Source organism: Tursiops truncatus, chromosome 3 (genome assembly GCF_011762595.2).
Source record: "Tursiops truncatus isolate mTurTru1 chromosome 3, mTurTru1.mat.Y, whole genome shotgun sequence".
In the NCBI taxonomy this organism is placed as follows: Eukaryota; Metazoa; Chordata; class Mammalia; order Artiodactyla; family Delphinidae; genus Tursiops; species Tursiops truncatus.
The window spans coordinates 88,594,573-88,618,379 of NC_047036.1; the positions used below are offsets into that span (position 1 = coordinate 88,594,573).

Genomic DNA, 23,807 nt, shown 5'->3' on the forward strand with positions numbered 1-23,807 from the left:
ATCCAGGTCCATGCTCTCAAGGGTAGACCATCTGAAGGGTAACCAACAAGTGGCTGTTCATGGCACACACACATGCAGCTTGGATGTGCAGGATGGGGTGTCCACAGGTGTGTATACATGCTAGGCTCCTTGAGGAGTGCGATGGAATCATGAGTGGGAAGAGAAGCAGAAAACTTAGAGAATGAGGCCTGGATCAAACTTATAGCATCAGATTATTTTCTTCTTAAAGTAAGTTTTTTTAATGGCCAGTTTCTTCTCACCATGTTCTAGTGCAGAACTCTTGAGAAGTATTTGACTTTCCAGATATTGGGGGAGGTATATTTGTCAAAGGCATGTCATAGAACATAATTTATGTAACAGTTTAAGTGAATATATAACTTCTACATATTTAGATAAGTGATATTGGGCCCCACAAATGTTAATGACATAACACAGAAATATTATACTACCATTTGAAATCCATTTTAGACCAGATGGTCAGATAAAGTTTCTTTGAGGAGATACAGTTTGACTGAAAGACCTAGAACATGAAATGGGTTATCTATGGGAGAAATTACAGAGATGAGTAAGTCCTAGGTAGAGTGACTTTGTAGTACACATGTACAGAGTTCAAAATCAACAATAACCACAGACTTAGTCTATGTAAAGAATGTAAGGAGGTCCTCAAAGGAGGGATGGAATAAGATAAGTGTAGAGAACTGTGGGAACGAGATCATGTCCTAGTATGCTATGGGAGAGAGTTTGCATTTTTTTCTAAGACCAATGGGACGCTCTTGGAGTGTTTTACTAAAAAGGATGACAGTTCTTAATTACATTTTTTAAAAGATCATTTACAACTCTCTCATGCATTTAGAATATTTATGAGGTAAGGATGGAAGCAAGAAATCAGGTTAAAAGACTGCTTCAGTGGTCTAGGGGAGAAATGATATTTACTTGGTCTTAAGTGGTGGGGTTAGAGATAACAGAAAGTAGATGTGTTAAGATCTTTTGGAAGTAGATGCAGCATTTCCTGATGGATTGTCTATGGGAGACGAGGCAGAGAAAAGACTCAAGAATGACTCTTATGATTTTTGGTTTGAGAAACTGGATAGATAGTAGTTAACACTGAAATGGGGAACACTGTGAGAACACATTTTTTGGAGATAGGAATAGAGTTCCATTATGAACCTGGTTAGTTTGAGATACTGTTATACATTCTAATAGAGATGTCAAGTATATAATCGTATGTCCAAGTCTAGAACTCAGGGGATCAATATGGACTCTGTTTCTTGAACATACCGTGCTCTTCCCATGTCTCAGAGTCTTTGTTCCAACTTTGCTTTCTGTCTGGAATATTGTTTCCTTGTCTCTGCCTGGTTTCAGACTCAGTTTAAATGCCAGTCTGTTTAAATGGCTACCTCCACTTTTAGTCTTTACTCAGTATTGTTTGTGTTTTGTACCTCTTTTTTTTTGTAATTTGCAAACATATTTTCACTTTTTCCTCTCCTCAAGCAGAGGGACTGGCTTCTGTCACCTTCTTTAGCCAGTGCCTAGCACAGTGACTGTCACTTAATAGACATTGAGTAAATCCTTGTTGAAGGAAGGAAGGAAGGTCTGAGCAGGATCATGGTTTGCTTAAAAGGAAAGACAAGGTGCTTGAGGTAGATGAGTGTGAAAGACGATGAACTGCTCTCTTCCCAAAGGTTTGAGGGATCTTGGGTAAGGAGAATGGTTAGTGTTCAGTAAGCACTTACTGTGTGTGAAGCACTGTGCTGAGCTCTTTATAAAAATCTCTTTCAGTGTTTAGAACCACTCGATACGGTAGCTTCTGTTTTCATCTTCATCTTGAGATAAGGAGACAGAGGCTCAAAGAGGTGAGGTTGATGACATAGTACATAAATTATGGCACAGCCGTAATTAAAGCCCGAGCACTTTTAACTCCACCGTCTCCTCTCTCAACCACCACATAGCACAGAGGGCTCATGCTGCAGTGCCATAGATCACTACGTTCCTCTGGCCTTTGGAGCTGTAGAGGAAGGTTCTGATAAATCCCATGGAATTGTCCTCAGTACCACTCAGCCGCCTTTTGCCAGTGTCTGCTTCCAGAGATAACTCCACTGACCCCCAAAAATGACCCTGTCATGTGTTCCTTGAGGAGAGGACAAGCGGCACTCCTTGCATTTTTCTTGCTCATGAGGCTGCCACCCCCTACACAGAGTAGAGAGAAGTCCCCAGGAGCAAGGGTAGATGCTAAGACTAGAAGGAAAAAGCTAGAAACTTCATCTCTTTTGCTCTCTAGGGATAAAGGTACTGTAAGATCTGTTTCTTTCTCCTGTTCTCACTGGATAATAAACTCCTAAAAAAAGAATCTATACTTTGCTGTCATTTTAATGAACCCTTGTGCCTTTCACATTGTGTTTGTTAAACTCAATCCCATAAGCAAAAGGGATAATTATCTATGACATAGTTTTAATGGATGAATAATAAGGTATATCTTGTAGGAATTTGATAGACTAAGTTGAACCTGTGTATTGTTCTAGCTGGTTATTTTTAGTCATTCAGTTTCCAGAACCTGGAAAGAGTCTGTATCAGCATTTTGTTTTTTAGTTTTTTTACTAATTCCAGCTGCATGTGTCTCCCTTTGGAGGGTGACTTTGGCTCTGAGAGTTTTAGTCAAGAAAAATGAGATGTTCTAAAGTTCAGATGAATGCAAGTGAGTTGAAAAATATTAATGTGTACAGAAAGTTATACAGCCTTTTTTCAATTAATAGTATACTAATAGAAACAGAAGCTTATAATGTAAGTAGGGAATTTGAGTAGGCATGAATTAAAAATAAGAATCAAAATTCTCAAAAGACAAAAGTATACCATACACATACAAAAACTATTTTATATAACTTGCAGATACAGTAATGAAATATTTTCTAAGGTCATAAATGGAAGTCTTTCCCAAATAACCATTTGGGGGCAAAGAACTTTTGAATTATTTAGTATTAATTTATAGAGCATTTAAACAAGTATTCAATTACTAAAAGCTACTCAAGTGGATTCCAGACAGGCAGACTACTTTGCATACTTGTCAATGAGGCGTTTTATCTAAAGCAGCCCTGATAACTTTAATGACAAAGCTGATCAAATTCTGAATAACCTTTGGACTCTAAAAATAAGCTATGGCTGAAATTTTGAGTGGAACAAATGTGCTAAGCAGGTAATGAAGCAGACTGACTGAAAACCTGTGTATAAAAGAAGAGATAGCAATCATTTCTTAGTATGAATAGTAGAAAAATTACAGATTCTGACAATCATTTTACGTTCTGTATTGTGACATTTTGTTAATTATTCCTTCTAAGGATTATACACTGGGCTTGTGGCTTCAAAATAAAAGCTCTGAAATGTCATGTTGTCAATATGTTCAGAAATTTATCTGCTTTAGGTGTTAAATTTTTGTAGTGAGATTTTTTCTAAGTCTGTGTTTTTGCCTTTTTAAAAAAATACATTATACTGGAGGATTACTCCCATCCATTTGACCATGGGATGGATAAAGCTTGTATTTTCACTATTTTTGGTAACTAAATTCTCAAGTTGGACCTATATTACATTGGCTCTTGCTTGGGAATAGATTGTATTATTGTATTAGTGAGTTGTCCTGTATTTGTTTAAGGCAGAAGTAATTACTAAAAAAATGTAAGGGCACAGTGGTTGAGAGTCCGCCTGCCGACGCAGGGGACACGGGTTCGTGCCTTGGTCCGGGAAGATCCCACATGCCGCGGAGCGGCTGGGCCCGTGGGCCATGGCCACTGGGCCTGCGCATCCTAAGCCTGTGCTCCGCAACGGGAGAGGCCACAACAGTGAGAGACCCACGTATCGCAAAAAAAAAAAAAAAAAATGTAAAAATGAAAATGTTGCATTAAAATATATCTCTTCTTCACTCTTATGGAAGAACTCCTTTTACTGAATTTTGAATATGGGAAAGATATAGGGATAGATAAGATTGTTCTGTAGTATCGTTGGGAGTACTTTAGGTGGGCTTTTTTCCTGGAGAAGTGACTATTCTCTTAAATCATTCATTTAAATCATACTCCTAATCACTCTGAGTTATCTGCTTAATCTAATTTCAAATATGTCCCTATATCCCTGTAAAGCTCTTTAAAAGGATTACTGTAGGAAGAAATGTACAGCCATCCCAGAGCAATTTGGCAGGGATTAATTGGCATAATAAATAGTGACCATCTGCACCCTGTGGCAGTCCACCAAGAAGCACGATTAGTCTCCTGTAGCCCAGGCAGACTGTGGCTAGTTGTCTTCCATAGAACAAAGGAGAAGCTGCTTATTTGCTACTTTGTTCACTTCATTTAGAACAGCTACTTTTATGAAGCCAAAATTCTAAAATTCAGGTTTTAACATTTTAAAGCTATCATTAGGTTTTATTTGTAGCTATTTTTATAGCTCATGCCTATTATTATACCTATTCATGTGCAAAAATGAAGGATTACAAAAGCCTAGTGTTTTCATGAAAGTGGAAACTATTATTATGACTTAATTTTTTCTTGTTTTTTATGATTTCTTTAAATTTTAAAGAAAAATTGATAGAGTTACTGTGGGAAAACGGAATATTTGTCATATCTCATCTAGTAGGAATAAGTGGTCTAGAGACTGAAGTTCTTATTTTAGGTTATAGATTATAAAAAAATTTTACAAAATTGATTCATAATTCTGCCAGCTATATGGAGTCATTTTACTTAACTACAACTTTAAAGTTTTATTGTGACTTTATTTTTTGGCCCCCAAATTGTGAATGTGCAAAATGTAAGGCTTTAAATTAGATTATAATCTAGTAAATTCAGTTCAGTGAAGAGCAATCTATAATTGAATTACATGGCAATCGTTTGCTGAAAGCGAAGTATATAAAACATAAGTCAGAAATCTTCTTTGAGGACTAGAACTTGAAATAGAACGTATAACCCATTGTGTTTCAGTTAATTGAAACTGATAATTGCATGATAGTCAGTCTCTGGACTTGAACGAGTCATATGCATTGCTTTAAATATATTACTCTATTTGGGGGGGCAGCGTAAGTTGTTAGAAAGGACATAGCCAGCAAAGTCAGAAAGATGTGGGTTCAAACACTGTTTCTGCCATTTGCTGCCTGAGGAACCTAATGTCTCAGAACCTGAAAGCCCTGAGTGTCTTGATAGTCCCACCCCACCTACTAGTTCACTCTTTCACTGGAAAGACTCACATAGACTTACTAAAGTTATACTCAAGGCTAAGATTTATTGCAGCAAAGGATACATGTGAGAACAGCAGGAACAGCAAAGGAGAGGTCAAGTACAGGCTTTCTTGCCCTGTTTATGCAGGAATTGCATGGGCATGTCTTTCCACCTACAAACTGCAGAGATATGCTCAGGAAACTCTGAGTCTTGGAGTCCAGAATTCTGAGAGGGAGCTTATCACATACCTGCTACCTGACCAGCCATGGTGAGGACCTCAAAACAGGTACGAGATGCACAGCATGACTCTTCAGGTTTATTTTAAACAAGCTAATAACATGTTCATCTTGACCTGCCACTTGAGGCATATGGACTAACATTACTCAGTAACATTTGAACATTCCAGAAGTTGTCAGTTTTGACTAAGGGTATGCTATCAAGGTAAGCAGGAACCAAGTGAAACTGATCTGTTGTGTTAACTCTTTCCTCACACGGAGTTAAATGAAAGTTAAAGGGGAATTGTCCCATGAGTTACTTTTCCTATGTCTCTTCTATCCTAATTAACGTTCTGTTGGCTTCAGTATCTGCCCCACTGGAGTATCTGGGGTGCAGAAAACGATTCATTGAGGAGTAGAAAGAAAATATTACAACTCTTTATATTTATTTTTGATCACATCCTTTTAGTTTTCCTTCACCCAAGAATGTCTTTATTTTTCCATTATTCTTAGAAGATAGTTTTGTCACCTGTAGTGGCAATTGACAGTACTTTTCTTTCAACAATTGAAAAATATTGTGCTACCTCCTTCTGAACCCCATAGTTTCAGAGGAGAAATCTGTCTTTTGAATTGTTTCCCTATAGATAATATGTCATTTCTCTCTGGCTGCTTTCCAGACATTTTCTTTGTCCTTAATTTTGAGAAGTATAATTATGATATGTCTAGTTTAACTGATTTCTTTGGGTTTATCCTATGTAAATTTCTCTCAGCTTCCTAAATTTTTAGGTTTGTATCTTCCAAATTTGTGAAAAATTTGGAAAATTTTCAGGCATTATTTGTTTCAGTAGTCTTTCAGCATCTCCCTCTCCTCTCCCTCTCCTCTCCCTCCCTCCCTGGGTATAAGATTAAGTGAATACTAAATTGCTTGGTCCTTAAAGCTCTCCATGGTTTGGTCAGAAAGTTTATCTGTAGTTTTTCTACCCCACACTACCCGCTTTAAGAACTTTTTGCTTCTACCATATTGGTGTATTCACTCTACCTAGAAGATCTGCACTTTTTTTCTATGCATTTGCTGAAGTTATTTTCTCCTTTTAGTATATCAGAATTATAACCATAATCAAGGCTTATGTTAACTGTTACCTCTTTTTTTTTTAAACTTTTACCCCTTTATGAAGCTTTTTTTCTGAGTTATCTAATACAATATGGCTTCTTTTCTCTGACTTTTATCATCAGTTATATTAGTCATGTGACACTTTAAATAACATTTTGAATAGAGTGTACTTTAAAAGTTTATCTCTAATTCTTTGGAGATGAACTTTCCTAGAGAAGCAGTGTTTGCAATGATGTTTGGATTCTTAAATTTATTGATCATGTATTTAACATATGGGTCATTACCACCATTTCATAAGGGTCTAATAGAATATACCCTTATGTTTTGAATCTGTCTTGAAATTCCAGGACTATATATTCTCCCTAGCGTTTCATCTCTTCCCGCCAGTGTAGTTGTAATATTGAGTTCCATAGGAGTGATGGCTCCTGTGGCCTATGGCAGAGACTGCTGCTTGGTGTATGGGGAAAAAGTTTGGTGGGAATGAAACAGAAAAACAAACCCTCTAGTTTGAGGAGAGGCTGGGAAGAAGAAAGTTAGTGTTGGTGAAATGATGACAGTCATCCACAACAGATAAAACAAACATTGCGATCCCTGACCAACCCCTATCCTTCACTTGTGCACTGCAACACATACCTCCTGTGCCTTTTTTTTTTTCTCACCCTAAGCAGCTTCTACTTAACCTTTTCTTTTTCCTTTCAAGGACCCTAGGGAATAGCACAGCTGTTTTCTTTTCACAAAGACTGTGTATGACTTCTGACCACCTAAAGCAAGAACTTTATAGTTTTCTTAGTTTAGTAACTTGTAGGAAATTAAGGAAAAGTTACTCTGAGAAATTTGGGAAACCTTTCTACCTCTTCTGTGAAGCCTTTTTTATGCATCTTTATATTGACCACATGCATCTCAGTGTTCCAGCTCTAGCCTATTCATACTTCTGACTCTTTACTCTCCATATGCTTATATTAAAGCCCTTGAGAATAGGAACTGTGTTTAACTCATCTTTGAATTCACGTATCTTTGAATTTCTAGCACAATTCAGTGTATACATGGTAGGATGGATTTGGAGCCAGGATTTGTGCTGTATCTCAGCTTCCATTGTTTCCCCAACATGCTATTTCACTGTTTTGGCTTTCTTTTAGTAAGTTGCATAGCTTGGTGTATACCAGACTGTTCTGTTATCTTCTTGTGTATTATATTGTGCCTCAAAGTGAGTCCTGGAAAAATCTTTCCTAGTAGTAGTCTCTTTGACTATATAGAGCCCATTCATGTATATTATATGAACTAGACTAGACCTCTTTTTTTTTTTTTTTTTGCGGTATGCGGGCCTCTCACTGTTGTGGCCTCTCCCGTTGCGGAGCACAGGCTCCGGACGCACAGGCTTAGCGGCCATGGCTCATGGGCCCAGCCGCTCCGCGGCATGTGGGATCTTCCCGGACCGGGGCACGAACCCGTATCCCCTGCATCGGCAGGCGGACTCTCAACCACTGTGCCACCAGGGAAGCCGTAGACTAGACCTCTTGACTGCTCTCTTCCAAGAGAGTATAATTACATTTTATTGTTATTGCCTTGGTAGTAGCAGGTGTATTCTAGTTTTCACTCTTCTGTTCCCCATTTCTTATTTGCATCCCTTTCAGAAAAGGAAAGGAAAAAAAAAAAAGATGAATCTCAAGTCAGTTAATTTTACTTACAATTCTGGTACTAGAATGGATGAAGTTAAAAGTTATAAGCTATCAAATCTATTGAATAAACTTTCAAGTTTCTTTTATATCAATTTCTGTGAGTTAAATATGCTTTCTCTGATATTTATTGCAATATGTTTCTTTGTAAGAAGGGCTGACATGTAAAAATTCACTCTAACATAAGGAATTAATTAGGAAATTACCTGATAGCTTAGCTATGAATTTTAACCTTAACTGTTGGAGAAAAAATTTCCCTTTAATTCACTTTGTGGAGCATTTTAATCAATACTGCTTCTTTATGTTTCAGCATCTGCTTCTACTTTTGTCCATATTTACTAGTTTATTTCTAAAAGCCAAAGATTTTCTAAGAAATAAGAAACAAGGTTTGAGTTAGCAAATAGAATTGTCATGGTATTCTGCTTTAGAATATGGTGCTAAAATTGGATTAACTGTTAATGGAACTTCTAATCTCTGTTACTTTATTTAAATTTAATTCTTTTTACTTTGAAATATTTGTGTAAAACATGGACAATAAGCCTGGTTAGTTAAATTCATTTCTTAGAACTGGTTTTGAGTACAAATTATTCATATTTTCTTACAGAATTACCATTTTCCCTAAAAGTGTGATTTACAAGGATTGATCACATTCACAGATGAGAAATTTGGCCTCAAGATGTTATAAAATTACATCATTCCTAAGAAAATGGAATTAGAATATTTAATTTTGCAAATTTCAAAAATTTCTTTTTAGGGGGTCTTCCCTGGTGGCGCAGTGGTTGAGAGTCCTCCTGCCGATGCAGGGGACACGGGTTCGTGCCCCGGTCCGGGAAGATCCCACAAGCCGCGGAGCGGCTAGGCGCGTGAGCCATGGCCTTTGAGCCTGCGCGTCCGGAGCCTGTGCTCCGCAACAGGAGAGGCCACAACAGTAAGAGGCCCCCATACCGCAAAAAGAAAAAACAAATTTCTTTTTAGGTAATTTTTAAGTGTCCTGAGTATTTAAACAATTCAGTGTTTAAAAAAGTATTATTCTTGGGAGATTTTTTTAGATATCAATAGTTTTTTAGCAATATTTGTCATTGTAATTATTATGTCTCTTTGATAAGACTTAAATCATCTATTTAGAAATACAGAGGTATCAGGTGCATTCCAATGGCTTTTGAAAAAACAAAAAAGAAAGCCATTTTATGCTAATTGTACTGAGCTTAAAGAATATGGAGTCTATGGATATTACTGCCAGAGCCCATTGGAGTATTTGCTTCTTCCAAGTGCTGAAGCACCTCCTCTCTTAGTGATGAGGGTGAATTCCAGATGCACATTATGTCATAAATCTCCTAACTAGAGATAGTGGAAGCATAGGTATATACTCCAAAATATTACATAAAAGTTTCAGGATGATGTCAGTAAAAACAACACTCAAAATAAATATTAAGATAAAACCCCCAAATGTTAATAATCTGTCAACTATATTGAATATTTGTTTAGCTTACCTAAGTCATCTAGTTATTGCTTAGCTTGCCCGTTAACTTAGCATTGCCCATTTCTTTTTGTCTTTGTTAAAGTAGGTATAACTGATATTACCTTTGAAAGTTAAACAAATTTCTTGTTACATTCAGTGAGTAGACTCTGCAAACAAATATATATATGTGGAAGACTTGGAGTAAAGATAGAAAGAGGTAATGTCAGACAGATTTGTACTCTGTTAAAGAGTATTTGGTAAGGACAAGAGGGTCAGGAAGGTCTAGAGGAGAGGCATCCTTTGGGATTCTAAGTCTTTGGGAAGATCAGGATACACATATGATAAAGTGTTACAGCAGATGCTGCCAGTGCAGTGCCCATATTGTTCGGACCTTTCACTGCAGGGTTTTTTCATTTAGTTGCCTTCTGTCCAAGGGTATGAAAACTGGGGAGTTCATGAAATATTAAAATCCCAACAAGTAGTGCTGGGAAACCTGGACAGTTACATGTAAAACAATGAAATTAGAACATTCCCTCACATCACATACAAAAATAAAGACCTAAATGTAAGACATGACACCATAGAACTCCTAGAAGAGAACATAGGTTGAACAGTCTGACATAAATTGTAGCAATATTTTCTTAGATCATTCTCTAAAGGCAAAAGAAATTAAAGCAAAACTAAACAAATGGGACCTAATCAAACTGAAAAGCTTTTGCTCAACAAAGGAAACCATCAGCAAATCAAAAAGGCAACCCATGGAATGGGAGACAATATTTGAAAATGATGCAACCCACAAAGGATTAATATCCAAAATATACAGACAGCTCATACAACTCAGTATCAAAAAAACAACCCAATCAAAAAATGGGCAGAAAACCTAAACAGACATTTTTACTCCAAAGAAGACATACAGATGGCTGACAGGCACATGAAAAGATGCTCCACTTCCCTAATTATTAGTAAAATGCAAATCAAACCAACAGTGAGGTAGCACCTCACACCAGTCAGAATGGCTATTGTTAAAAATTCTACAAATAATAAATGTTGGAGAGGATGTGGAAAAAAGGGAATCCTTGTACACTGTTGGTGCAACCACTATGGAAAACAGCATGGAGGTTCCTTAAAAGAGCTACCATATGATCCAGCAATTCCACGCCTGGTCGTATATCCTGAAAAAATAATAAGTCTAATTCAAAAAGGTACATGTGCCCCAGTGTTGATAACAGCACTGTTTTATAATAGCCAAGACATGGAAACAACCCAAGTGCCCATCAACAGATGACTGGCTTAAGAAGAAGTGGTATATACACACAATGGAATATTTCTCAGCCATAAAAAGAATGAAATATTGCCATTTGCTGCAGTGTTGGTGGTCATAGAATATTATGCTTAGTGAAACAACTCAGAGAAAGGCATACTATAGATATTACTTACATGTGGAATCTAAAATAATACTCAAATGAATGTATACACAAAACAGAAACTAACTCACAGACATAGAAAACAGACTTATGGTTACCAAAGGGGAAAGGAAGGGAGCAGGGGAGGGACAAATTAGGAGCACAGGATTAACAGATACAAACTACTATACATAAAATAGATAAGCATCAAGGATTTACTGTATAGCACAGGGAACTATACCCAGTACCTTGTAATAACCTATAAGGCAATATATTCCGCATTGTGCAGTACAGCTGAAACTAACACACTGTGGTCAACTATACTTCAATAAAAAAAAATCCAGTATTAGACTCGTTTACCTGTATAGTTTAGCAACATTTTTGCCCTCCTGTGTCAGAGAGGAATTTTGATATAAATATTTGATGCTACAAAAATGCAAATAACTCTAATAAAGATAAGAAGTAACCTATAGAAAAAATTACTTCTATACTTTTATTTCTTACATTCTAGTCTCTCATATCTACTTGTAATGCAGTAATTTACTGATTTTTTTTAATGTACCACTAAAGGACTGACATATCATTAGAGTAATAATTATGCAGTTCCTGCTTACTATTAGTCTTAAAGCTCTTTATGTTAAACTACATTCATGAAGATTACCCATGTTTTTTTAATTTTTCATCATTAAGAAGAAATACTTGTAAATTTTGAGAAACTCCTAGTTGTTTATTTACTGGGTTATTATGGTTGTATGGTTATGTGAATTTTATGTTTGACCTAAAATTTTGACAACAGTCTTAATTACTTAAGGTCTGTTATTTAAGTTGTAAAAAAAATAAGGATATCAAGTATTAATATTAGCTCTACAGTACCTGCATCTTCTACTTATCATATCACTGACAAGATTCATCACAAAGTCATCTTTCAACAAAGTTGCCCATAAAAATACAGAAAGCAAACATTTCAATTTTAAAAACCTCCCTTAGAAAACTGGGATGTATTGAAAAGTTCAGTAAAAATTCTTTTAAATCAGTTGGGAATGTTTATGTCCTGCCACATTTTTCTTCTTGAAAATACAGTTTCCCTACTAATAATTTTCAAATGAATTGTTACGTTTTAGAAATAGAAAAAAAAAACTTTTCCCTATATCATACTTGATGATTCAACGAATATACAGTGCTAAGATATTAGTAAAATAATCTTAGTAATGAAGGAAAAGTTTGAAGATTGTAATATTTTTTCCTTTATTTGTGAACATAAAAGCAGAAAGGTAATGTGAGATGTACATACATTTCAGAAAACTAAGTAGATCACAATATTTGTTCATTATAATTTAACTATCATGTGCTCTCAGATATAGTTAATGACCACTACATATATTTCAGAAATGTCTAGAAGTCACTTCACATGAAAAAATGATGGAAGGAAAGCTAGACATTTAACATCGGAAAACCTTGCCTTCAGGAGGATGTGCTTTTCATCTTCAAACGTATAATTCCATTAGGTAGTAGACAGAGGAGGTGCATCCTTTGTGTTGCTAGTACTAGAACCAACTGATTAAAAGTTAAATATAATAAAATCCTTGTAAGAATTAGACTAATTCAAAATTAAATTGGCTTCGTTAATGAAATAGGGTGTTCTTCATTACTGGGTGTTTTAGTGATTTCTTAATTGCTTAAAGTCATGATTCTCATCTGCTGTGAGTAGCAGTGTTTGATAAAGATTTGTTGAAGGAGTGGATAACTAAACTGATGAATGGATGGATGGCCTATCACTGTTGGGGCAGAAGGTTGGAGTAGATCACCTCTGAAATCTAGATTGGCGTCCTTGCCAATCTATATTTCTTTGGTGTTTTTATTCCAGTAGAGTCGGAGAAGTATATTCAATAGCAGGAATGGGCTATCCTCAAGAGAGGAGCAGTATTCCTAGCATACTAGACAAGTATTCAAAGACTTAAAGGATATCCAAGATTGTGGTAAGGTTTTATAGGTACTAGTGGTAGAAGCACAAGCCTGGGAATCAAGAAACCTTCATTGCTTTAACAAAAGAAAACAAAAACTTTTGAATTTTTATTAATACCAGCTAATTAAATATTTCTCATTGTTTAGGTTACTTTACTTTTAGAATTGCTGGTTGTTCCTTGTCTTTATTAAAGTTGGTAAAACTGGCGTTACCTTTGAAGTTTAAACAAATTTCTCCCTATATTCAGTGGGTAGTTTGGACTCGGCAGCATTTGCTAACACAAGTCTGGAGGCCAAGGATTTTCAGGAAGAGAATACAAATAAACTTGACACATCCTAAAACCTTGACTGAGAAATGTTGCCATGACAACCATGTTTTAAAATTGTACTTAAAGCTATCCATGGAAATAAATGATGATCTACACTCCCAATATAGGCTTCTAAATTGGGACTTGGATGACAACTTATAATGTAGTTAGAAAATAGGTTGAAGTTCTGGGAGGTGAGCAAACTGGAATCAATGTTATTGCCATAGAGATGGTCGGCAGGAGGTGTGTAACAATTATGCAAGGTGCACTTTAGGTAGAATTCCCATATCTCCTGGCTGAGTTGCCTCAAGCCCATACGTTCTTTGCTCAAGATGATTCAATTCTCAAAGCTGCTTCATTGACCTTCCTGGTCTATAACTCAAATGAAAAACCTTTTTGCAATCGATTCTGTTAAATATAACAGTTAAAAGTCTCAATGAGACTTTATATATGTGAAAATTTTTACCTCTAGGGTAGTTCTACAATTTGGCATGAATTGGCCTTCTGGTAACGTAATGCTCATTTATCATATATTGTAGGTAAATATCTAAGATTTTAAATATTAATGGCACTTATTCAGGTTATAGATAGTATGTTCTATATTTGACCCTTCTTTTTAATTACCTGACATAATATACTTATATGTATTATTTAGGCTCAAAAAATTATTATACTACTGAGTTTCATTTTAAATGTAATATTCTTTACCACACTGAAGAGACCAGTGAAAGGCAAGGAAGAATGTGTTGGAATAGTGGGCCAAAAGACAAAACATCAAGGTTCTTATCTCAACTCTGAAACCTCGTACCTGTGTGATCACAGTCAGGATTTCATCTTCTCAAGGCCTTGGTTTTCAATGTGAAGTGGAGATAATGCATTTCCTGCCAATCTAATGGGGGTTCTTCTGAGATTTAGCAAGCAAGTGTATGTGGGAACATGTTAAAAATGTGTCCCCAGCTTTTCTTTACAAAAGTTTGGATTTCAGACAAGTGATAATACTTACTTTCCTTTGCCTGTACTATGGTGGGCTGACTTTAAATCTGCTCTTAACCACTTTTAGAAAATATTCTGATCAGTTGATAAAACCAAGAAATTCCTTTTTTCTTTTTGCCGCACTGCTCGGCTTGTGGGATCTTAGTTCCCGTCAAGGGCTTGAACCCGGGCCCTTGGCAGTGAACGCGCCAAGTCCTAACTACTGGACCACCAGGGAATTCCCCAGAAATTCATAGTTTTAAAAAATGTATTCAGGTCTTAGAGTTGTCTTCCATTCCCCCCTTTAAAAATGAGTTGTCCAGTTTAGCCCAAATAATTTGATGTTTCAAAATGTTATTTTTTTCATTTTCAGAGATAACTAATAAATGGGGGAAGTATATGTTTCTTTCACCATAGTAATGATGTGTTAATATTCATGAATTAAGGAGTAGAGTCCTAATGTCAAGAACATTTGAAGAGTCTAAATCAAGCTTTTGTAGCTTCAACATCAGACAAATTTAATCATTAGTTTTGAACATAGGTTTGGGGATATTCCTGTATGGTCACAAATCACTAGCAAGCAGATGAAACAGTAAAACTGTCAACTCTATTCATTATGGTTTTAATGCATATTTTTATGTCTGTTTTACTTCTGTTGACTTACACTTTAGTACAACTTTTATTTTCGTTCAGTTAATCTGAAACCAGGGAAGATGCTACCATTCCGGTTTCTTGGAGGCAGTCTGCCTCGATTCTTTCTGTTCCTTCTCCAGATTCAAGAAGGTTGTACAAATCTCCTTGCTCCTCTGTAGAAAAAAGAGTAAAGATAAAGCCAAGAATATGTGGTATAATCTCTGTAGGAGATACCAGGTCTGGGACAGTTGTTAAGGAGTGAGCTGCAGCTCTTTCTGGCAACCCTTCTGAGTGTGACTTTGCTTTGGAGTAACGGGGAGAAGAAGAGAGGTCAATAAAGATGGTGGGGAAGACAAGGATCCAGGCTCCTTTGGCAACTCTCCATTCTCCAAACTCCATGTTACTTAATGTCCCTATTCCCTAACCTTACCTTTGAATTATCTTCTGATGTAGTCTCTCCTTGTTTGCTTTTTGTTCCCTTGACATAAATTTATGTAAGAGTTGGACCTCCTTTTGTTACCATATCCATCATTGCCTGAGCCAGAGGCATAGTGTTTGGTGAAGCTTTAGTATCATCATGTAACTAAAGTTGCTTGTCTATCTCAATCACTCAGCAGCCTCAGTAGGAGTATTTCGTTTATTGTCTAAGGGAGGAGTTGGGTAGTTCCCCTCTTCAGAGCATGTGTTAAGTGCTACTGCCTTTTTCCAAGTTGACAGTTTGGAGTTTGCCCCTCTATCCACATTTCTACAAAATTGCAGTTATCAAATTGCCACTGAATCCCCTTTGGGTATTTTGTCCCTCCCTCTTACAGATGGAGTCACAAGTCTAAATTCTGAGGCTCCAGGCTCCTTCTCTGTGATCTCCATTTTAGCTAAAACAGATTAAGAGCAACCTTATTCTTAACTGACTCCTCTTCAATTTTAGGGTTTTGGGTTATGCAGTTAGTCCTCTTCCCAGCCTTGTCTTCTCCCGGACTAATCAGTGGAAAGGTTATTTTTGTGACTTCAAATCAGGAGTGACCCCTAGCCATTCTGGCAGTAGTAAGCATTCCACATCGCTTTTAATACCCCATTTCTCCCCTTACACCTCTACCCTGACAATAGCACCCCTCATCTTTCCCCCAGGTAACACCATGGTCATTATTTAAATTGCAAGAGTTAGGGGTCCTTTCAATATCTCATCCTGTCACCAACTGTAAACAAGCATAAAGGATCTGAGAGACATCCCAGACACAGGCTCTTCAAGGCACTTTTTTTTTTAATTGAAATATAGTTGATTTACAGTGTTAGTTTCTTGTATGCAGCAAAGTTATTCAGCATATATATGTGTGTGCGTGTATATATATATATATAAACTTTTACAGATTCTTTTCCATTATAGTTTTTTTTTTTTTTACAAGATACTGAATATAGTTCCCTGTACTACACACTAGGAACTTTTTGTTTATCTATTTTATTATTTTATTTATTTATTTATTTTTGGCTGCATTGGGTCTTTGTTGCTGTGTGCAGGCTTTCTCTAGTTGCGGCTATCGGGGGCTACTATTCCTTGCGGTGCACAGGCTTCTCGTTGCAGAGCACAGGCTCTAGGTGCCCAGGCTTTGGGAGTTGTGGCACATGGGCTCTGGAGCGCAGGCTCAGTGGTTGTGGCACATGGGCTTAGTTGCTCCACAGCATGTGGGATCTTCCCGGAACAGGGCTCGAACCCATGTCCCCTGCATTAGCAAGTGGATTCTTAACCACCGAGCCACCAGGGAAGCCCCATCTATTTTATATATAGTAATTTGTGTTTGCTAATTCCAAACTCCTAATTTATCCTTCCCCACCCCCTTTCCCCTTTGGTAACCATTAGTTTGTTCTCTGTCTGTGAGTCTCTTTCTGTTTTTGTAAAGTTCGTTTGTATCTTTTTTTTAGATTCCATATATAAGTGATATCATATGATATTTCTCATGCCCTGTCTGACTTACTTCACTTAGTATGATAATCTCTAGGTTTATCCATGTTGCTGCAAAAGGCATTATTTCATTCCTTTTATGGCTGAGTAATATTCCATTGTATATATACACCACATCTTTATCCATTCATCTGTCCATGGGCATTTAGTTTGGTTCCATGTCTTGGATATTGTAAATAGAAGGCACTTAATTCTTTTTTTTTTTAACATCTTTATTGGAGTATAATTGCTTTACAATGGTGTGTTAGTTTCTGCTTTATAACAAAATGAATCAGTTATACATATACATATGTTCCCATATCTCTTCCCTCTTGCATCTCCCTCCCACCCCTCTAGGTGGTCAAAAACCACCTAGCTGATATTCCTGTGCTATGCGGCTACTTCCCACTAGCTATCTATTTTACGTTTGGTAGTGTATATATGTCCATGCCACTCTCTCATTTCATCGCAGCTTACCCTTCCCCCTCCCCATATCCTCAAGTCCATGCTCTAGTAGGTCTGTGTCTTTATTCCCGTCTGGCCCCTAGGTTCTTCATGACCTTTTTTTTCTTTTTTTCTTAGATTCCATATATATGTGTTAGCATACAGTATTTGTTTTTCTCTTTCTGACTTACTTCACTCTGTATGACGGACTGTAGGTCCATCCACCTCACTAAAAATAACTCAATTTTGTTTCTTTTTATGGCTGAGTAATATTCCATTGTATATATGTGCCACATCTTCTTTATCCATTCATCTGTTGATGGACACTTAGGTTGCTTCCATGTCCTGGCTATTGTAAATAGAGCTGCAATGAACATTTTGGTACATGACTTTTTTTGAATTATGGTTTTCTCAGGGTATATACCCAGTAGTGGGATTGCTGGGTTGTATTGTAGTTCTATTTTTAGTTTTTTAAGGAACCTCCATACTGTTCTCCATAGTGGCTGTATCAATTTACATTCCCACCAACATTGCAAAAGTGTTCCCTTTTCTCCACACCCTCTCCAGCATTTATTGTTTGTAGATTTTTTTGATGATGGCCATTCTGACTGGTTTGAGGTGATACCTCATTGTAGTTTTGATTTGCATTTCTCTAATGATCAATGATGTTGAGCATTCTTTCATGTGTTTGTTGGCAATCTGTATATCTTCTTTGGAGAACTGTCTATTTAGGTCTTCTGCCAATTTTTGGATTGGGTTGTTTGTTTTTTTGTTATTGAGCTGCTTGTAAATTTTGGAGATTAATCCTTTGTCAGTTGCTTCATTTGCAAATATTTTCTCCCATTCTGAGGGTTGTCTTTTGGTCTTGTTTATGGTTTCCTTTGCTGTGCAAAAGCTTTGAAGTTTCATTAGGTCCCATTTGTTTATTTTTGTTTTTATTTCCATTTCTCTAGGAGGTGGGTCAAAAAGGATCTTGCTGTGATTTATGTCATAGAGTGTTCTGCCTATGTTTTCCTCTAAGAGTTTGATAGTGTCTGGCCTTACATTTAGGTCTTTACTCCATTTTGAGTTTATTTTTGTGTATGGTGTTAGGGAGTGTTCTAATTTCATACTTTTACATGTAGCTGTCCAGTTTTCCCAGCACCACTTATTGAAGAGGCTGTCTTTTCTCCACTATATATTCTTGCCTCCTTTATCAAAGATAAGGTGACCATATGTGCGTGGGTTTATCTGTGGTCTTTCTATCCTGTTCCAATCATCTATATTTCTGTTTTTGGCAGTTCATTCTAATGGTATGAAGTGGCATCTTATTTTGGTTTGTATTTGTGTGTCACTGACTAGTGATGTTAAACATCTCTTAATGTACTTATTGTCTATTTGTCCATCATCTTTTGTTAAGTATTCTACCCAATTTCCTAAAATTGGGTTGTTTGTTACCTTGTTTTTGAGGTATGCATTCTCTATATGTTTTACATACAAATTATTTGTCAAATATACGTATTGCAAGAATGTTCTCCCAGATTGTAGTTGGACTTTCATTTTTTCAAAAGAGCCTTTGGAGGAACAAGTGTTTTTAATTTTGATGAATTCCAGTTTCTTTTATGTGCTTTTTGTGTCCTGTCTAAGAAATCTTTCTTTACATACTTGGTAATGAAGATATTCTGCTAATTTCTTTTTCAGGACCTTTATAGTTCTGGCTTTTTATTTAGGTTGAAAGACTTGTCATGGAGAAAGAAAACTTCCTCTACCCTTCTAGGTTCTTCTGGCTGGTCTAATAATTAAATTGACATGAGACATATTAACAAGAGAATATCGGATCTAATTTTGTACATACAGGAACCCCACACGCATGAGAAGTTGAATTAGAAATGTAAAATGAGGTATATATGCCATCCTGAGCTAAGGGATGGGATAGGGGCATGAGACTTCAGAGAGAAGGAGGGTAATTCACAAATAGGAAGAGCAGATGTTTAGTAATTGGATATTTGCCCTGTCATACAGATAGGTCATAAAAACTTATTTCTGGTAATACCTCTTATTATGGGTAAGGCCCCCAATTTAAATTCTTTAAGGGAAAAGTAAAGCTTTGCCTTGAGGCCACAGGGTCTTATTTGCCTTTAGCTCAAAATAATCCACATGCTAAAGTAGCACATCTTGGGGAGGCTATTCTGAACCCCTAAAGATTATACATGTAAACTGTTTTTAAAAATCATTACTGTTCCCCTTGTTGAACAATCAGAGTGTGGTGGTTGAGTGTTTGTCACATGGTGTTTCAGAAGGTAAAGTACTTCAGCTGGCTGTCCAGGACATTTTTAAGCCATAGTTAGGGTGGATTCTTACTTCAAGGTGTTTGATTACTTGTTACAATTCATTCTATAGCTCATAATTATATTTCAGTCTGTGTAATGGGGAAATACTATACTTTAACATTAAATTTTTTAAAAATCAAGAATAAAATATATCATTCCAGGATTTTCTTTTCTTCTTTCTCTCTTTGCTCCATCCCCTAATTTTCCTTCTCTCCTTTCTCCCCCCACCCCACTTCATTCATTTTTCCTTTTTTTTTTTTTAAATCTAATATGTCTTTCTAACATTACAGTACTGTGTGCTCTCATAGCTGAGACTTTTTATTTTTTTTTTATTTTTATTTTTTTTGCGGTACACGTGCCTCTCACTGTTGTGGCCTCTCCCGTTGTGGAGCACAGGCTCCAGACGCGCAGGCTCAGCAGCCATGGCTCACGGGCCCAGCCGTTCCGCGGCATGTGGGATCTTCCCAGACTGGGTCACGAACCCGTGTCCCCTGCATTGGCAGGCGGACTCTCAACCACTGTGCCACCAGGGAAGCCCTGTGACTTTTTAGATGATAAAATATTCCCTAAGTACTGATTAGCTCTTGAGATCACATAATGGGATGTTCTTTTATAATGGCATGTTTGCATCACTGATCTTGTGTACCTTGTGATACTGTAATTGATGTTTGTTGTTTTATTATACTACAGGAAATTACTTGGGAAAGATGTGGGACTATATGCAGTGCAATAGACAGCTATAATTCATGACCAGTTGTGGAAAAATTAGCTCTTAGTAATGTAGTTTGGGTATAAAATAATTCTCTATGATCAAGTGAAGATTGGAAATTTTACATTGCAAAATGAGATTCCCTCATGTACTTATGACACAACATTTTTGAAATGACAAATAATAGCATAGCCTAAGCTTTATGGTGAGAGGAGAGTGCATGCTGTGTTCTAGTTACAGGCATACTATCATTTTGAAGGCTGAGAATTCTGATAGAAGTTTGCTATAATGTAGAGCTTAAAGTTCTATTGTGTGGTAACATTTCTTAAATCTGTTTTATAACCTCTTGAGGTTACAGCTTCTTAGTGTGCTGATTATTGAATGGTCTGAATGCAATATCTCTTAGGTCTATTTGCCACTGCCTCAAATGCATCTTACAGGAACTGCATTCTTTTTTTTCGGTACGCGGGCCTCTCACTGTTGTGGCCTCTCCCGTTGCGGAGCACGGGCTCCGGACGCGCAGGCTCAGCGGCCATGGCTCACGGGCCTAGCCACTCTGCTGCATGTGGGATCTTCCCAGACCGGGGCACGAACCCGTGTCCCCTGCATCAGCAGGCGGACTCTCAACCACTGCACCACCAGGGAAGCCCAGGAACTGCATTCTTGCTTGGGCTAAAAAACTGTTCTTTTTCTTTGCCACAGGATAAGAAATGGGTTCTCAATCATGAAGATGTCACATTGGGAGAATTACTGGGCAAGGTATGTAATCCACTGAGCTGAAAAACCAAATCTTGATAGTGATTGTGAACTCTACAGATTCATTTTCTTCAAAGCCTTTCTTATATTCCAGCACACAGCAAGGCACATTCCCCCATGAACCTAGAAGAACACAGTGCCATATCTGTTACAAATACTGTGATGTTCAGTGAAATAGAAGTGTGAAAATCTTTGAAAAGTTTAAGAATTATCTTGACTTTTAAGAATATTATTTTGTATATTTTCCTCTGAAAGAACTAAAAGCCACAAAAATTTTATTACAGTGTAGTAAAGCCAAAACTAGTGAGCTGAGATTTGAAAAGAAACTGTGATGTAATAAAAGTTTAAATACTTAATAGTCTTATTCTGTTTGTTTCTGGTTATACATGATAGTTCAGAGAAAATGCAGTACTGCTCTTTGGGATTTCAGAATTGTATATAGAATCACGGTATGTGACAACATGGGACATGTTATTTCAATCTGAAAATTATATGGACAAGGCACATGTTTCAATATATCCATTTTGTAGCTAGCTCTGTTAGTGGTCAGAGGAGGCAGCTATATATGATGAAAGTCTCTTTCTTCCAACGTGGTTGGGAGTTTCTTCTAACTCATTGGCCTTATGAAAGTATATTATAACTAATAATGATGGCAGACATTTAATAATCAAATGGACTATTTGAAAATTTGTTCTTTGTTTATAACTGAGTTCCAATAGATAAATATTAACTTCTTTGTCGATGACTTAATTAGTGATGTTTGAATTGAGTTGAGGTTCATAATGCAATATAAAAAATAGTATAAAATCCAGATAGCTAGGGAAAACTATCACTCATACATTTCTGAGTGATCAGTACTAGAATTTAAGGCTCAGCGTTTCAAGTAAAGAAATAAATGATTATTCATTACTTTTTTGATTTAAATGTAAACTTGATGAATTGACAAATTTCCCCTATGTTTTAGTCCTGATATGTGTTGAGAAAGTAAATCCCTGTTGAAACAATCTACTTTGCAGGATTCTTATTATTTTAAAATATCTTTTCCAAATAGAAGCATTAAATTGCTATTGGAAAACAGTTTCTATTGACTGCTAATACTTATTTAGTAAGTAAATTCTAAAGAATTTCAAGCTACAACAGAAGCTGGTGTGTTTATTTCCTCTGTGATATGGCCATAATTCTTAAGGAAATATTTCTTCTTTTTCATTACTTTAGGTAACTCAGTAGCAGTGATTGGGCTAAAAATTATTACAAAGAAAGTAAATTAATTTCCATGAAAATACAATTAAATAATAAGCTATAAATTTATTTATTTATTTTGCGGTACGCGGGCCTCTCACTGTCGTGGCCTCTCCCGTTGCGGAGCACAGGCTCCGGACGCGCAGGCTCAGCGGCCATGGCTCACGGGCCCAGCCGTTCTGCGGCATGTGGAATCCTCCCAGACCAGGGCACGAACCCGTGTCCCCTGCATCGGCAGGTGGACTCTCAACCACTGCGCCATCAGGGAAGCTCTAAAATTAAACCAGTTACTGAAAATAGTGTGTTGAGAAGAGCAGATTTTTCAGTTCTAAGGAAAAAATACTTTCAGTTAAAGAGAAATGGTTCAATTATCTTTGTTTAATATGTGATACATGGTATTTCACATATTAGGAGGAATTTTAGCCGTTGGGTCCTCGGTAAGGTTATTTCAAAGAATAATTGTTTTCAATGACAAGGCAGTAGCATGATATCAGCTTTAATAAATTTTATCATTTTTAATAAAACACTTCAACTTTAGAGACACTATATAGCTTAATTTCAGCAAATATATTTGAGTTGAAAATGTCATTTAATATTTTCGTTACCTATTCTGAATATTTATAGTATACTGCATGAAAATGCATGAGAAAAATAATTAGCCATGGTTCTTATGTACTTTGGAATTTAGTAGTAGTATAAGGTTGAGATGGGAGCTCTTTTTTTGAGCACTGTATTTCTATAGACTGTACTTGATATATAATTGGTATTCAAAAATATTCATTCCTGGGCTTCCCTGGTGGCGCAGTGGTTGAGAGTCCGCCTGCCGATGCAGGGGACACGGGTTCGTGCCCCAGTCCGGGAGGATTCCGCATGCCGCGGAGCGGCTGGGCCCGTGAGCCATGGCCGCTGAGCCTGCGCGTCCGGAACCTGTGCTCCGCAACGGGAGAGGCCACAACAGTGAGACGCCCGCGTACCGCAAAAAAAAAAAAGAAGAAAAAGAAAAATATTCATTCCTCAAATATTTACTGAATGCCTTCTCTGTGCCAGGTACTCTTCTAGGTTCCTGGGATACATCCGTGAACCAAGTAGACAAATATCCTTGCCCTTAATGAAGCTCATATTCTATCTAGCAGGGAAAGACCGAAAAACAATAAACTTAATAAATAAGTAAACTTCATAATGTTAAAGGGTGCTAAAATCCTGTGAAAATATAAGGAATTTAGGAGTGCTATTGATTGGACTTGCAATTTTTAATGGGGGAATCCAGGTAAGCCTTATTAAGATTGTTTCTTTCCAATGAAAACCTAGGGAGGAGCGATTTAGCCATGTGGTTTTAGGCAGAGGGAGTACCAACGCAAATTACATTTGATGAGCAGGAGAGACAGTTTGCTGTAACCCAGTAAGCAAGGAAGAATAGGATAGAGCAGCAAGTCAGTGAGGTGATGAGAGTATAGATCGTGTAGAGCCATGTAGATCACCGTAACTATCAATA

At 36.9% G+C, this 23,807-nt stretch overlaps 1 protein-coding gene across 11 annotated transcripts in view; it reads left to right on the top strand.

Moving 5' to 3' along the window:
- Positions 1 to 23,807, top strand: part of FER (FER tyrosine kinase) — a 466,879-nt gene that overhangs the window by 280,719 nt on the left and 162,353 nt on the right. For all 11 annotated transcript variants that reach the window (XM_019940802.3, XM_033853080.2, XM_073802380.1 and 8 more), the window contains one exon: positions 21,023 to 21,079. In XM_019940802.3, coding sequence (XP_019796361.1) covers positions 21,023 to 21,079 — 57 coding nt within the window. The remainder of the gene's footprint in view (positions 1 to 21,022; positions 21,080 to 23,807) is intronic.